Source organism: Pantherophis guttatus, chromosome 8 (genome assembly GCF_059756535.1).
Source record: "Pantherophis guttatus breed Tessera chromosome 8, ASM5975653v1, whole genome shotgun sequence".
Lineage (NCBI taxonomy): Eukaryota > Metazoa > Chordata > Lepidosauria > Squamata > Colubridae > Pantherophis > Pantherophis guttatus.
The window spans coordinates 7,714,277-7,731,918 of record NC_142070.1 but is presented as its reverse complement, the minus strand read 5'-3'; the positions used below and the strand labels follow the sequence as shown (position 1 = coordinate 7,731,918).

The 17,642-nt window shown below is 41.8% G+C and overlaps 1 protein-coding gene across 18 annotated transcripts in view; it reads left to right on the top strand.

The window, feature by feature from the left end:
• RUFY3 (RUN and FYVE domain containing 3) overlaps positions 1 to 17,642 on the top strand; it is a 76,327-nt gene that overhangs the window by 17,232 nt on the left and 41,453 nt on the right. For 11 of the 18 annotated variants that reach the window (XR_009621242.2, XR_015729236.1, XM_060687026.2 and 8 more), the window contains exon 2: positions 11,685 to 11,738. The exons of the other annotated variants lie outside the window; for them this stretch is intronic. Coding sequence is in view for 9 of the 11 variants with exons in the window: in XM_060687026.2 (XP_060543009.2) it covers positions 11,685 to 11,738 (54 nt within the window). In the remaining 2 variants the exon portion in view is untranslated. The remainder of the gene's footprint in view (positions 1 to 11,684; positions 11,739 to 17,642) is intronic. 18 annotated transcript variants of the gene reach the window in all.

Sequence of the window (17,642 nt, the reverse complement as noted above, 5' to 3'; positions counted from 1 at the left end):
TGTTTTGACGGGAGAGGAGATAAGTAGGAAATTATAGGGGATACAGGATTATTATTTAGCAAGGGGATGTAGGAAATAAGAGTTGTGAACAGTAAAGGGTATTAGTTAATCTCTGGTTTAAAAGTTTCATTTTAAAAACAGGAAGCACCCAGTGAACGTGATTTGAATTTCGTTCCCTCTTTAAATCTCATTTTATCGCAACATCTTTTTTGAAGGAAAGTGAAAGCTTCTTCTTCCTCTTTTTTTGCAATATCATGCCCCAGTGTAATATTCACAGGTGTGGAAGCCACCTGCTGTTTTGACAGTTATCACAATGGGCAACTTTGCGTTACCTGAGCCCATTTCAAAGTGAAGGTGATCTGTATAAAATCCAAAGTTAGCTGAGGCCGCTTCTCCTTCTTTACTTTCACAGAGAAAGTAGCCGATTCATTTTCTTTGTTGATTCGCATCTCTGACCTAGACATATGAAGCACAGGTTCCCTGCCCCATTGGATGTGGCTTTCCCAAAGGTGCTTTTTAAAGAGGCAATCTTTCCTTGAAGACGTTTTGCTTCTCATCCAAGAAGCTTTTTCAGTTCCGACTGAATGGCAGGGAATGGAAGAGTTTATATTCCTGCAATCATCTGGTCATTAGCACTCTCTCTGAGAGTCATTCGGGCCTCACTTGGAGGTTTTATCTGTGCCCTCAGGGTCACCTGGATACAGGTAGTCTCGACTTACGACCACAATGGAGCCCAACATTTCTGTTGCTAAGTGAAACAGAACGTTCAGTGAATTTTGCCCTATTTTACCACCTTTCTTGCCACAGCGGTTAAGTGAATCGCTGCAATTGTTAAGTTGGCAACACGGTTGTTAAGTGAATCTGGCTTTTCCCCATCGACTTTGCTTGCCGGAAGGTCGCAAAAGGGAATCACATCACCCCAAGGACACTTGCGACGGTCCTAAATATGAATCAGCTGCTAAGCTTCCAAATTTTGATCACATGATCATGGGGGAAATGTTGCAATGATCGTAAGTGTGAAAGAGAGTCATATAGATTTTAATTGTTTTTAATATTTGTATTTCATGTTTTTAATTCTGGCTGTGCACCGCCCTGAGTCCTCAGGGAGAAGGGCGGTATATAAATTGAAAAATAAAATAAAATAAAAATAAAAATAAGTCGCTTTTTTCAGTGCTGTGCTAATTTTGAATGGTCACTAAATGGACTGTTCGTAAGTCGAGGATTACCTGTATTGCAAACAGGTGTGGAACTTTCTTGGGACTGCTGAAAGGACTGTTGTAAATAGGAGTTAGGTGAGTGTCGTTGAGAAAGGGCTGGTCAATTTTGACCCAGATGGCCTCTTTAACCCCTCTTTCAAACCAGCAGCCCTCTCTGTCCAAAATGTGGACTTTGCTGTCTTCAAAAGAGCGGCCTTTGTTTTCTAAATGCAGATGGACTGCTGAATTTAAATTGAACTGGAAAAAAAAAAACACCTTTGGGATAACCACGACTGAGAATCTCCATAGACACTTAAGTGGCTTTATTTATTTATTTTATTTATTTTATTGAATTTCTATACCGCCCTACTCCCGAAGGACTCAGGGCGGTGCACAGCCATGAGATAAAACACATAGATATACAAAATTTAAAATCGAATAAAATGAATTAAATAAATTTGGCTGAATTAATACCAATAATTTAAGATACCCATATTTTAAAATACATTAAAAATTTAGAATTTACACTTAAAAGGGAGAAGATTTAGGCGAGGCCAGCTTGATGAAATAAAAGCGTCTTCAACTCGCGGCGGAAGGTGCGCATTGTTGTTCTAATCTCTGATTCTGGCTGAGAACATTTCTGGAAGGTTTTGATTCATCATATAGTGGCCATAAATTACAGATTCCTGATAAGAAAGCAGCATCCTATTTTCCTTGGGGAAGTTTCACACTATAGGAAATCTAATTTTATCGTATGCCCCCCCCTCCCCGTTAGGTACTTAGAGCATTAACGCTTTCCCTATATTTGAGGCATCAGGAAATGATTATTCAGTTCTTAACCTGGAAGGCAAATAAGAGGAAGTGGAATGAAAATGAGCAAATGATTTTAATCTGTGAAAACTTTATTTTGCAGGAGATTATCCTGCGCTTAATTTCTGTTTCATTCTTCATTGTTCTATCAGCCCATTGTAATTTTAAACCCTTTTACCGGTGGTATCACCTTGAAAAGGATATACAGGTAGTCCTTGACTTACGACAACAATTGAGCCCAAAATTTCTGTTGCTAAGTGAAATATTTGTTAAGTGAGTTTTGTCCCATTTTACGACGTTTCTTACCACAGTTTAGAATGGAATAATATTTTTTTTTAGAATAATAACTTTACTGTCACTTTGAATGAGCACTAATCGGCATACATTAAAGTGAAATTTCGTTGCCTACAGCTCATCTCTAATATTCACTACATAATATAACAGAATACATACATACATACATACATACATACATACATACATACATACATACATACAGATAAATACAGAATTATGCATATACCCATGAAGCTTCTTTAGTTTTGATGAATGTCAGGGAATGGAAGGATTTATATTCCTTGGGGTCATTAGCACTCGCTCTGAGAGTCATTGGGGCCAGTTGGAGGTTTATCTGTGCCCTCAGGGTCACCTGGATACAGGTAGTTCTCGACTTACGACCACAATGGAGCCCAACATTTCTGTTGCTAAGTGAAACAGAACGTTCAGTGAATTTTGCCCTATTTTACCACCTTTCTTGCCACAGTTGTTAAGTGAATCACTGCAATTGTTAAGTTGGCAACACGGTTGTTAAGTGAATCTGGCTTCCCCATCGACTTTGCTTGTCAGAAGGTCGCAAAAGGTGATCACATGATCCCATATCATAAATGAATCAATTGCCAAGCAATCACATGACCATGGGGGGGGGTGTTGCAATGGTCATAAGTGTGAAAAACGATCATACGTTACTTTTTTTCCAGAGCCGTTGTAACTTTGAACACTCACTAAACAAACTGTTGTAAGTCAAAGACTTACCTGTAATGGAGGTGCCACTTCCTCTTCAACCCAGATCTCCAGCTTGGATGCTTTTTTTTAAAAAAAGGGTTTTATTTATACAAATTTCTTTGAGGTAGGCGGCCTGGTGTTGCTTAATTTCTAATAAATGTAGCATAGGTCCATTGTAAGTTTGAACGGTTTGTTAAGTGACTGGTCATTAAACAAGGACTATCTATGTTGATTTTGCTCAGCAATGAAACATGGAAATGGTATTATTTTCCAATCCTCTTCCACAAGAAATGCGCATTATTTCATTATTTAGGCGGTAGAAAGCCCTATAGGCCTCAGAGTGGTGAATTATTTACCGCTGTGTGATTTGTCAGTAAAAACAGCTAAGAGGTAACAGTAAGTTCACAGAATTTCTAATGCAGCCAGCACAGAGAAAGGCCTCTTATGGAAAACATCGCAAGATGGAAAATCAAAGGCTATTTTAAAACAGTGCAATTTATCTAATACGAACGCTGCTATTTATTTCCTCTTATCCAAACACTTTTATTTTTAAAAATCTTTTTATGGATTGCCAAGCTTATAAGCTTGGGGCTGCTCCTTTAAAAAAAAAAGAAAAAAGAATGTACTGTAGAAGTAGTTTGAGTTCACCTAGGCCAGGGGTGGGCAAATGTGGCCCTTTTATGACCTGTGGACTTCAACTCCCAGAATTCCTAAGCTATCTTGGCTGTCTCAGGTATCCTGGGAGTTGAAATCCACAGGTTATAAAAGGGCCACAGTTGCCCACCTCTGACCTAGGCCAGTAATGGCTAACCTTTTCCGGACTGAGTGTCCAAAGTGCACATGCAAATATGCACATGCGTGCCCAAACCCCCAAAATGCAATGCGTGCATGGCCCCCCCACATGCGCCCCGCCCCCTGTGCGGCCTCCCACATATGCACCACGCCCACGCATGCATGCACAGCCCCCTGCATGCACTCCGCCCCCCGTGTATGTGCAGCAGAGACCCGAAGACCAGCTGGCCAGCGGGAGGCGCGTACGCGGCAGAGCTGAACTGGGCCAACGGCTCGCGTGCTGAACTGGGGCAATGGCTTGTGTGCCCACAGAAAGGGCACTGCGTGCCACCTCTGACATCGTGGACCTAGGCCAAGGGTGTCAAACTCAAGGCTCGCGGATCCGGCCCGCAGGTTTCTTAGATTTGGCAATCCTGGAAACAGTGAAGGACTGTCCCGCGGATTACAGGTAGTCCTTGTCTTACAACAGTTTGCTTAGTGACCGTTCAAAGGTACAACGGTGCTGAGAAAAAAAATGTGATTTATGACCGTTTTTCACACTTAAGACCTTTGTCGCATCTTCATGATCACATGATCAAAATTCAGATGCTTGGCAACTGGTTCATACTTATGACCTTTGCTGTGTCCCAAGGTCATGTGACCTCCTTTTGCGACCACCTGACAAGCAAACTCAATGGGGGAAGCCAGGTTCACTTGACAACCGTGTTGCTCACTTAGCAACTGCAGTGATTCACTTAGCAACGGTGGCAAGAAAGGTCGTAAAATGGGGCAAAACTCACTTGACTCAGGTCTCACTTAACAACAAAAATGTTGGGCTCAATTGTGGTCGTACCTCGTACGTCGAGGACTACCTGAATAAAAAAAACATGTCCATCAAGTTGGATTTGACGGTTGGTGGTGACTTCATGGACTCGACCATCGTTGTCTTCACAACAGATGGAAGTTGCTTGCTAGTGCAGGTAATTCTTGACTTACAACTTCGATATTTCGAAGTATCAATGGCGCTGAAAAAAAACGCATGACCATTTTTTACACTTACAACAGTTGTAGCATCCCTGTTGTCACATGATCAAAATTCAGACTCTAGGCAACAGACTCATGTTTATGATAGTTGCAGTGTCCCTGGGTCCCTTTTGCGATCTTTTGATGAGCAAAGTCAATGGGGAAGCCAGATTGATTTAACATATTTAACAAAAGCACATTCCAGACATATCTCTCTCAAGGCTGTCTCCCAGGGTTATCCACAGTGGCCAGTGGGGAGTGATCTCTACAACCTACAAAATTGCTCTGTTGGCAAATGTGACTGATGACATACCCTGTGGGAAGGGGGAAACAGGGTCGAGTCTCTGCCGTAAATTACATGGGATCAGAATTGGCTTCACTTGAAACCATGAAGCTCCTAATAAATAACTGGATTTCGTTTGAAGCTTGGCTCAAGGCTCATGATTTAATTAGGGCATTACTAATTTAACAACTGCCGTGATTCACTTAACAGCTGTGGCGAGAAAGGTCGTAAAACGGGGCAAAACTCACTTAAGAGCAGACTTCCTTAGCAATGGAAATTTTGGGATCAGTTTTACGTTTGTAGGTTGAGGACTAGTAGTGTAGTGAAATATCTCTTTCTTTTCTGTAGCTATCCATTCTGATATTTCTCATTCTTAATTCTGACTTTTATCAGTCGCCATTTCATTAAAATTTCAGGAAAAATCTGGGTGGCTATTGATCAATGAACATTATTTTGACTAGTTTGGAAAACATGCACTTCTATCATTATAAGAGCGATGTAGCCAAGTTATACATCTTTATAGTTAATCTTTATTTGCAAAGTATATGGACTAAGCAATATTTATTCTAAATTTCCATTTTTGTATTGTCTGGAAGCTGTTAAAATTGTAATTAGTCTTGCCGTTAAGCAAACACTTGGTTGAAACCAGTATTTATCATAGCAGCTGAAATGATATTGTTTTGGCAGGACAGATACTTCTTCCAACTTTTGTGCAGTTACTTACTGGATTCACACACTGAGCTAAGCCACAATGTCGTTTCCTTGGTTTTGTTTTAGCAAATTACATGGATTTATTATTAAGGTTTGAAAACCGTTGTGTTTTTTTTTACCATGATGCATAATCTCAGCTCCTGGGGAGAAAAGCCATATCAAATCTAGACAGCATACTAAAAAGCAGAGACATCACCCTGCCAACAAAATTGCATATAGTCAAGGCTGTGGTTTTCCCAGTTGCAATGGATGGCTGTGAAAATGGGACCATAAGGAAGGCTGAGTGTCAAAAAATGGAGGCCTTTGAACTCTGGTGCTGGAGGAGACTCCTGCGAGTCCCTTGGATTGCAAGGCGATCCATCCGGTCAGTCCTAGAGGAGATCAACCCTGACTGCTCTTTAGAAGGCCAGATCCTGAAGAGGAAACTCAAATACTTTGGCCACCTAATGAGAAGGAAGGACTCCCTGGAGAAGAGCCTAATGCTGGGAACGATTGAGAGCAAAAGAAGAAGGGGACGGCAGAGAACGAGGTGGCTGGATGGAATCACTGAAGCAGTCGGCGTGAGCTTAAATGGAGTCCAGAGGATGGTAGAGGACAGGAAGGCCTGGAGGAACGTTGTCCATGGGGTCGCGATGGGTCGGACACGACTTCGCAACTAACAACAACAATAATAATAAGTTTCTTTTGTTGGATCCATAGATTTTCCATTGGGTTAAGATCTGGGCTATTCCCAGGCCATTCCAGCAGTGGAATAGGATTCTCTTGAAACTCCCCCCCAAAAAAAGTAGTGTTATTAGCCATCAAACCTCAAAAATACACTTTTCCCAAAAGGTTTCCACAATTTTGGCCACTACTGTAATATCCATGCCTCAAAGGTCATAAAATCGGGTGTTGCTCGCTTAACAACTGCCTTGCTTCGTCCCAGAAATTCTGGTCGTAAGTCGAGGACTACCTGTCTTTATTAGCGGATGACTAAACCCCATATTAAAAACATTTGATGCCTATTCAGCAGAGTTGAAAATGTACAGGCAGCACAGTTAAATTTTAGAAGCCAGAAAAAAGTGATTGTGTAATGTTTTTAAGTGGTCAGAGGGCAAAATGACACTTCCTGAGGCAAATGAAAACAGGAATTTGGGCCCAGCGCTGAACAAACGTCTGTTTCTGATATAATTGTAAGTTCATGCATGTGTACCGATAAGATTATTCATTTTTTTCTGAGGGAGAAAGCCGGGGTGGGTTTAAGTGTTTAATCATTTTGCCTATACAGGTAATCCTGGATTTACAACTACAGTTGAGCCCCCAAATTTATGTCGTTAAGTGTGAGACATTTGCCCCATTTTACAACCTTTCTTGCCACAGTTGTTAAGTGAATCATCGCAGTTGATCAGTTAGTAACCCGGTCGTTAAGTGAATCTGGCTTCCCCATTGACGTTGCTTGTCAAAAGGCCTCAAAAGGGGATCATATGACCTCGGGACATAGCAACGGTCGTAAGTATGAGTCAGTTGCCAAGCCTCTGAACTTTGATCACATGATACTGGGGAATGCTACAAAGATCGTAAGTGTGAAAAATGGTCATAAATCTCTTTTTTTCAGGGCCGTTGTAAGTTTTGACTGGTCACTAAGCGACCTTCATAAATTGGGGGCTGCCTGTACTAAGGAAGAAACTCTTCCCACAAGTCGTTTTGGCTACTTAATTGAGTTTGAATTAGGATCCCAGAAAGGAAAAAAATTTATTATCCCAGTAATTTTAATGTATAAATGCCTCCAGAAGTTGTGAATGCTCCAACACTGGAAGTTTTTAAGAAAATGTTGGATAGCCATTTGTCTAAAGTGCTGTAGGGTTTCCTGCCTAAGCAGGGGGTTGGACTAGAAGACCTCCAAGGTCCCTTCCAACTCTTCTCTTCTCTTCTCTTCTCTTCTCTTCTCCTCTCCTCTCCTCTCCTCTCCTCTCCTCTCCTCTCCTCTCCTCTCCTCTCCTCTCCTCTCCTCTCCTCTCCTCTCTCCTCTCCTCTCCTCTCCCCTTCCCTTCTCCCCTCTCCTTTCCCTTCCCCTCCTCCATTCCATTCTCAATAGATTCTCTCTCCTCTCCTCTCCTCTCCTTTCCTCTCCTCTCCTCTCCTCTCCTCTCCTCTCCTCTCCTCTCCTCTCCTCTCCTCTCCTCTCCTCTCCTCTCCTCTCCCCTTCCCTTCCCTTCTCCCCTCTCCTTTCCCCTCCCCTCCTCCATTCCATTCTCAATAGATTCTCTCCTCTCCTCTCCTCTCCTCTCCTCTCCTCTCCTCCTCTCCTCTCCTCTCCTCTCTCCTCTCCTCCTCCTCTCCTCTCCCCTTCCCTTCCCTTCCCTTCCCTTCCCTTCCCTATATTCTATTCTATTCTATTCTATTCTATTCTATTCTATTCTATTCTATTCTATTCTATTCTATTCTATTCTATTCTATTCTATTCTATTCTATTCTATTCTATTCATTCCATTCCATTCCATTCCATTCCATTCCATTCCATATTTTCTACTCCACTCCACTCCACTCCATTCTATTCCATATTTTCTACTCTACTCTACTCTACTCTACTCTACTCTACTCTACTCTACTCTATAAATGGTTCTTAGATGATTCACCATCACTAAGATGGTGAATTATGGGTAATTTATATATTCCTGTCTTTTTGGCCATTTTCATTTCGATTGAACCAATCTAGTATAAGGTAGTCAGAGGTGGGTCGTATTCATTTCGTGGTGCTGTACAGGTAGTTTTATGACAATAGCTGGGACCAGAAAATTATAGGTAGTCCTTGACTTACAACAGTTCGTTTAGTGACCGTTTGAAGTTACAGTGGCATTGAAAAAAGTGACTTACGACTGTTTCTCACACTTACAACCATTGTGGCATCCCCATGGTCACATGATCAAAACTCAGACGCTCGGCAACTGACTCATATTTATGACGGTTGCAGTGTCCCGAGGTTATGGGATCCCCCCCCCCCTTTTGTGAAATTCTGACCAGCAAGAGTCAACCGGGAAGCCAGATTCACTCAACAACCATGTTACTAACTGAACGACTGCAGTATTCACTGAAGAACACAAGAAGTTGTAAAATGGGGGAAAATAAATTAAAAGAAACGTCTTATTTTTTATTTATTTTATTTTATAGTTGGATTTATATACCACCCTACTCCCAAAGGTCTCACGTATCAACAGAAATTTTGGGCTCAGTTAGGGTTGTAAGTCGAGGACTGCCTGCAGTTTAAATCAAGGGGTCTCCAACCTTGGCAATTTTAAGACTTGTGGACTTCAACTTCCAGAATTCCTCAGCCAGCTTTGCTGGCTGAGGAATTCTGGGAATTGAAGTCCACAAGTCTTAAAATTGCCAAGGTTGGAGATCTCTGGAAATGATGCGGTTTTTTACAGAATTATTTTTTTGCCATGGTCATTAAATGAGACATCATGGGAGCATGATTAGCAACTTCCTCTCCTATACATTGACTTTGCTTCTCGGGAGCCAGCTGGGAAGGTTTCAAATAGCGACGGTGTGATTCCGGGATATTGCAATCATCATAAATACGTGCTGTTTGCAGGTGTGATTATCAGGTGATCATAGGGATGCTGCAACGGTTGTAAGTATGAGGACCGGCTGTAAAGTACAGGCAGTCCTCGACTTATAACAGTTCATTTAGTGACCGTTTAAAGGTACAACGGCCCTGAAAAATGTTATTTACGACCGTTTTTCACACTTACGACTTTTGCAGCATCCCCTTGTTCATGTGATCAAAATTCAGATGCTTAATAACTGATTCACACTTACGACCATTGCAGTGTATCGTGATCCCGTTTTGCGACCTTCTGACAAGCAAAGCCAATGGGGAAAGCCAGATTCACTTAACGGCCGTGTTACTAACTTATCAACTTCAGTGATTCCTTTTAACAACGGTGGCATGAAAAGTGATAAAATGGGGCGGAACCCACTGAACACACGTCTCATTTAAGAACAGAATTTTTGGGCTCAATTGTGGTCGTAAGTCGAGGATTACCTGTACTGCTGCTGTTGTTGTTTTTTTAGTGCTGTCATAATTTTGAATGGTCGCTAATTGAATGGTCCTAAGTCGAGAACTACAAGCACAGGTTGTCCTCGACTTGCAACAGTTCATTTAGTGCAGTGGTCCCCAACCCCCGGTCCGCGGACCGGTGCCGGGCCGTGGAGTACCTGGCACCGGGCCGCGCAGCGGCCGGGGGCCATGATCGATGCAGCGCAAAGGCTCCTGGGCCGTGCGCAAAGGCTCCAGGGAAGAGAGCCCCGCGCAGGTACGCACGCGCGCTCAGCGGGCCACGGTAAAATTATCAAAGGCTGATTGGTCCGCGGCGATAAAAAGGTTGGGGACCACTGATTTAGTGGACTGTTCAAAGTCACAACAGCATTGACATAAGTGACTAATGACCGTTTTTCACAGTTACGACCGCTGCAGCGTCTCCATGGTCATGTGATCAATATTTGGACGCCTGGCAACCGACTCATATTTATGACCGTTCCAGTGTCTCAGGGTCATGGGATCCCCTTTTGCGACCTTCTGATAAGCAAAGTCAATGGGGAAGCCAGATTCACTTAACAACCATGTTACTAACTTAACAATTTCAATGATTCACTTAACAACTGTGACAAGAAAGGTCATAGAATTCACGTAATCAATTTTTCCCTTTGCAACAGAAATTTTTGTCTCGATTGTGGTCATTCGTCAAGGACTACCTATAATAAACATGGTGCTGTGTATATCTGTGGTATCATTTGTGCACCAATGGCTTCTTTTAGCAGAGAGATAATTATACCAGAAAATATTCTTTTTCTTTTATATTGAGGCCTCCAATAATTCTTTAAAAAGTAGTTTTGGAAACTGGTACAGTAGTGGCCAAAATTGTGGAAACCTTTTGGGGAAAGTGTATTTTCTAAAACTAGCTAATAACACCACTTTTTTTGGGAGTAGTACCATAACATTATATATCGATGGAAAGATAATTTAATCAAGAATGTAATGCAATCACTTTTAGGAAGGATTTGCTATTAGAATAGCAGTTACAGTATAAAGAAGAAAAGTGAAACACGTAGAAAAAACGAGATAGACAAAAATTATCACCATAGAAAAATCGAGATACACAAAAATTATCACTGTGTCAGTTAATACTTAGTTGGGTAACCTTTAGCATGAATGACGGCCTTACAAGGTCTTCCCATGGAGTGAACCAAGTCTTTTAGTTCTGCAACTGTTATTATAATGTGAAACCAAGATTGAATGATGGCTTCTATTAACTGGGTTAATTTTATTGCTGGGTCGCTTCTGACTAACAAGTTTCTTTAGTCGGCTTTATAGATTTTCCATTGGGTTAAGGTCTGGGCTATTCCCAGGCCATTCCATCAGTGGAATAGGATTATCTTGAAACTCCCCCCCAAAAAATGGTGTTATTAGCCATTAAACCTCAAAAATACACTTTCCCCAAAAGGTTCCCACAATTTTGGCCACTATTGTATATAAACATCTTAAAAAGTTGTATCCCATAAACAAGGCAGGTTACAAATTCGCCTTAAATCTCCTCCTTAAAAGTAATTTAAAACTTAATACACTTAATTATTTTTTTTATATATTTTTTTGACTCGGTTAAAAAAAAAAAATCGTTCTTTCCGGTCTCTTTAATGCTCTGTGTTACTGTGCAATATCGTAATTAAAAATACTTGTAAGACTTTCAACCTTAGATAATTCCAGTGTGTTTCCTGTATAACAGCCTCCTTTCTCTGTCGTTCGTTTCCTTACCTTGATTTTTTTCCCCCCTCTCAAGTCTTTTCTTTGTTTCATGGCTTCCATGACATTTTTTTTTCCTTTCTTTTCCCTTTTTTTGCTGTTTGCAAAGACTCTTGGGAGGATTTGACAGATTTGGTGGAGCAATTGCGCGATGATACAGAAGGTGCGTGCCACACCAACATGTGCTCTTCTTCACATTCCATTTGCCATAGCTTTTGTCGTCTTTTGAGCTGGGTCACACGCTGCTTTCCAGGGCTTATCACTGGAGGGTCCATGCACATCTGCACTCATCTTGTTCTGCGTTTTCCGCGGTTAAAAACACGCATTTTCTCTTAATGTAGTCCGTGTCCATTGCATTCTTAATATGCACCCATACCTCCATTTATTTATTTCATTTCTCGGCTACTGTCGGTCACCATCGGAAGGAGCACATCCTTCATTTCCATTTAACAATAAATTTTAATAACATTTAACAATAAATAAATAGAAATAAAATCCGTTCTGTACGTTGACGCTACATACTGTTCTCCTCTAAAGGTTAATATATGCAGGTAGTTCTTGACTTACGACCACAATTTGATAAGTGAGTTTTGCCCCATTTTACGACCTTTCTTGCCACGGTTGTTAAGTGAATCACTGTAGCTGTTAAGTTAGCAACACGGTTGTTAAGTGAATCTGGCTTCCCTTTTGTTAGAAGGTCGCCAAAGGGGATCACATGACGCCGGGACACGGCAACCGTTGCCAAGTGTCCAAATTTTGATCCCATGTTCATGGGGAATGTCGCAATGTCCGTAAATGTGAAAAACGGTCATAAGTCACTTAATTTCAGTGGTGTTGTAACTTTGAACGGTCATAAAATGAATGGTTGTAAGTCGAGGTCTGCCTGCATACCAGAACTTCAGAAGCTGAACTCTCTATTTTACTTCGCTAGAAATATACAGATAGTTCTTGACTTACAATCATCCATTTGGAGACCGTTCGAAGCGCTGGGAAAAAGTGACTTACGACAGTTCTCGCACTTATGACTGTTTGCAAGATCGCCACGGTCCTGTGATCAAAATCCAGGAACTTGACATCTGGCATGTACTTAGGATCGTTTGCGAAGCCAGATTCACTTAATAACTCCGGTGATTTGCGTAACAATTGTGACCAAAAGGGTCATAAAATCAGGCTTGCCTCCCTTAACAACCCCATCGATTAAGAACGGAAATACCGATGCCAGTTGTGCTCGTAAATTGAGGACTACCTCTAACCTGTTCTCCCAAAAGAAAGTAGATCAGTCCCTAAACATCCAGAACCAAATCCTTAAAAACAGTTTAAATATATAAATAACGGATACAGCCCATGCACCTGTCAACAGATAATAAAACAGCTTTCTAAATCTGATCATATCTGGACTGGAGCAAATAAATCTTTTAAGTCTTCAAAAAAATCCACCAGAGAAGAATCCCGGAATATTTTCTGAGAGGGAATGTCAACAGTACATTTATTTAAGGTTCAAGGATTCATTAAATGGTATATGTTGTAAATCTTTCGCCGCCTTATTTATATCCTTCATTCTTGACTGTTTTCTCTTTCATTATACAAAAGGAGTTAAAATCCTTTGACAGATGTTTGCTGCCTCACCCATGCACTTGTTTGCTTAGTTTCTTCTGTTCATTTCTTGCAGCAGATGAAATGTTTACTGCCACATCCATAAATAATAAATAAAGAGTTGGAAGGGACCTTGGAGGTCTTCTAGTCCAACCTCCGGCTTAAGCAGGAGACCCTATCCGGTTTCAGATAAATGGCTGTCCAGTCAGTTAAACATGGCTGCCTCCAACTCGTATCTCAAGATTTTTGCCTTCATCCTGTCCTTTTGGCGCATGACTTCAACCTATTTGGTGTATATGCTGAGTGCATGTGGACAATTGTGAATATTCAGGATTGCTATAAGGAGAACGGGCTGTAAGGGGGGAAAAACAGCGACATTTAAGAAACGTACAGGAAGTTATATTAGACATTCAGAGAAATGATTGCTTTTATAAGTGAATGAGGAAAAAACTGAGTGTATTATCTGGCATTCCTAGGCTGCATTAACCGAGGGATAGAATCAAAATCATGTGAAGGCTTAATACCACTTTATAATGCCTTGATAAGACCACACTTGGAATATTACATCTAATTCTGGTCACCTTGATATAAAAAAAGATGTTGAGATTCTAGAAAGTGTGCAGAGAAGAACAACAAAGATGATTAGGAGGCTGGAGGCTAAAACCAGGGGTGAAATGCCGGTTCGCCCAAACCAGTACTAAAAAATGCTACTGGTTCCCCAAACTGGTAGTAAAAAAAATGCTTTAAAAAGTTTTTTTAAAAAGTTCCAACTATCATGCATCACACAGCTGATCTTTGGAACTTTTTTTTTTTTTTTTTTTTTTTTTACTTTTTAAGCATTTTTTTACTGCCAGTTCTCCAGAACCGGTAGTTAAAAATGCTCTAAAGTTCCGACGATCGCGCGTTGCACAGTTGATCTACGGAACTTTTTCCCCCTCACTTTTTAAGCATTTTTTAACTACCAGTTCTCACTTTTTTTTTCCCCACACTTTAAGCATTTTTTTACTACCGATAGTTAAAAATGCTTTAAAAAGTTAAAAAAAAAAAAAAGTTCCAATGATCCTGCGGCACAGCTGATTGTTGCACAGCTGATCTTCGGAACTTTTCTTTTTACTTTTTAAGCATTTTTTTAACTACCGGTTCCCTCCCCCCCCACTCTTCTACTTACCTTCGCAGACTCAGAAAAGGCTTCTTAGCGCCTGTGGTGCGCATGCACGCAAAGCATGAGTTATGCGCGCAATGCACGCATGCGCGCGCAAAGCAAACCGGTAGCAGACTTCAGAGCATTTCACCCCTGGCTAAAACATACAAAGAAGGGTTGCAGGAATCGGGTATAGTACTAGCTAGTTAACTTGGGGGGGAAGTCTATAATCTAGGAAAGGTGGAAGGAAAAAGAAGAGGTTAATGAAAAGAAGGACTAGGGGTGACATGATAGCAGTGTTTATTTATTTATTTTTTTATTTCAAATTTATATACCGCCCTTCTCCCTGAGGACTCAGGGCGGTGTACAGCCAGATAAAAACATATAATACAAACATTAAAAACAATTAAAAGAAATATCTCTGTTTGGCCCCAAATTTAAAAAGACAAAACCAATTAAAATTATTAAAAGAATTTGTTAAGCCAGCCCGGCTTGCTGAAATAAGAAAGTTTTAAGGGCACGGCGGAAGGCACCGAGGTCTTGGATTCTCCTTATCTCTGGGGGCAGCTGATTCCAGAGGGTAGGTGCCCCCACAGAGAAGGCCCTCCCCCTGGGGGTCACCAGCCTACATTGTTTGGCTGATGGCACCCCGAGGAGGCTCTCTCTGTGGGAGTGTACGGGTCGATGGGAGGTCGTCGGTGGCAGCAGGCGGTCTCGAAGGTAACTAGGTCCTATGCCATGGAGCGCTTTAAAGGTGGTAACCAACACCTTGAAGCGCACCCGGAAGACCACTGGGAGCCAGTGCAGCTCACGCAGGAGCGGTGTTATGTGGGAGGGCCATGCAGCTCCCGTAACTACCCGCGCGGCCGCATTCTGGACCAGTTGGAGCCTCCGGGTGCTCTTCAAGGGGAGCCCCATGTAGAGAGCGTTACAGTAGTGTTCCCATATCTAAGGGGCTGCCACAAAGAAGAGGGAGTCAAGCTATATTCTCCAAAGCACCTGAGGGTAGGACAACAAGCAATGGCTGGAGACTAATCAAGGAGAGAAACAACCTAGAACTAAGGAGAAATTTCCTGACAGCGAGAACAATTAATCAGTGGAACTACTTGCCTCCAGAAATTGTGGGTGCTCCAACACTGGAGGTTTTTAAGAAGAGATTGGACAACCATCTGTCTAAAATGGTATATGGTCTCCGGGCGGTAGGACTGGAAGACCTCCAAGGTCTCTTCCAGCTCTTTTATTCCGTTAAACCTGCCCAGCAGAAAAAGCTTCTCTCCAATAACCATTTTGCTGTTTTTTTAGCTGGCACCCACCTTCAGCTAAAACAGCCTGGTTTAGAAGACTTCCAAGATCCGTTCCATCTCTGTTCTTCGTTTTGTAACTTGCAGTGCTTACTCACCCTGTGTACGTACCAATGGTACGTACACAGCAAGATCACAGTTAAGCTTCACAAACTGTTGGCATCTTATAATAATACATGGAATAATCAAGTAACTTAACCCTTAGCCAGCTCCTGCCAAAGCAGTAGGCTCAAATGTGATTGGCTGATTTGTGGTTGCATGTGTGATGTAAACGCAGCCTGTGTGTGATATGCCACAGTTCATTGTGGAAAGGATGTAAACAAATGAAACAGCATCTGGTTGCAGTTGGGGAATTTTTTGTGCCGCACAATTCTAGGCAAGGAAACAGAAATGGATAAGAGTCTTGACGTTACAACAGAAAACTGTAAGCTTTCGGTTTTCGTGGATTTATAGTTTGGAATGCAATAGAGTGGCTTTTGTGCATTTCCTTATTTTTTTCCCACGTTTACACCGGATAGGTCTGGCTTCAAAAGATAATTCGTTATCTGTGATACACTAAAGCTTTCTCTAACACCATCTAATTTAATTGCGACATGTGACAAGTATGTTGTCCCACTGGGATGATCGAAATACAAAAAATATGAAAAAATGGACATGATTTTACTTCTATTTCAGCATTTCATCTGTTGTTGTGGCCCGCCAGCGGCCAACAGAGCTGGCAGCAGATTCGGACAGTGTGGAGGTTGGGGAGGAACGTGGGCCAGTCCTGGAGTCTGAGGAAGGCTCGGACGATGGCTCTGAGTCAGAGGCAGAGAGGGGGCCCAAGGCCAGCTGGTAGTTATTTGCTGCCTCCGAAGCCTCCGGAGTCTGACATCAGCGAGGCAGAAGAACAGTGTGAGCCTGTTCCCAGTGTGTGCATGAGCAGAGCTGCCAGGAGACAGGAACAATTAAGGAAACAGGGTTGACTTGGGAGTAAGGCTTGGAGATGATTGGCCCCTCCCATAAGACATAAAAGAGAAGCGAAGGGGATGTGAGCTTTTGCAGGAAGCAATTAGTTCATCGGGCCAATTCAAGATTTGAAACTTCTGTTTGTGACTCTGTGCCAAGTTTGGCCTTGCCCTGCGCCTGGAAATTAGCTCTTTGGCAGCGTTCCACATGAGATAGGTGGGTGTTGATAACCTTCCTCTGAAAGACTGTTGATCAAGCCTTGCGGACTGTAAATGAAAATAATTTACAGCCGTATGAATTAAAGAGGTTTGCCGGGACTAAATTTGTGCTGTTTAATTTCTAAGGAAGCTTAGGTCAAAACATATGTATTTGCCAAGATGTGACTAGTTCTAGTTTAAGAGACAGTAACAGATTTGGACATACTAAAAATGCTTTTTGCAAAAGGCAACTGGACTTTCTTGGGGGTTTCTACACACACCCCCTTTGAAAACATTTCCCTTCTCATGCAAGTTAGAACCGAAGAAGTTCCTTGGTTGAGAAACAAAACATTTTGAAAGGGGGGGGGGGGGAAAGCAAGAGAGACCGGTTGCTTTTTGGAAAAGCTCCTTTTTGGAACAAGCATGACCTGGATATATGGGAATCTCCATAGACATAATGGATTTGGAATTCTTTGGAAGGTACGGGAGCAAAAATAAAGCCTCCGTCCAGTGGTGAAATCTAAAATTTGTTACTACCTGTTCTGTGGGTGTGGCTTGGTGGGGAGGGGGGTAATGTGACTGGGTGGGTATGGCCAACTTCTTTTTTTTTTACTTTTAAAACCATTTTTTCTACAACCTCTTCAGCTGAAGAGGTAAAAAAAGTGCTTTTAAAAGCCTCTGACCATCAGGCAACTCAGCTGGGATCGTCAGAGCCTTTTAAAAGCATTTTTTCTACAACCTCTTTGGCTGTTTTGTAGATAGGCTGTCCCAATCTTTCTCAATGGGCACCAAATATCTTATTTGGGGGAGGGAGATTGAGTCTGCTTTCTGTCGTTTAAGAAAAACATGTTTCTTCACTTCTTTTTTTTTTTTTTAAATTATTTATT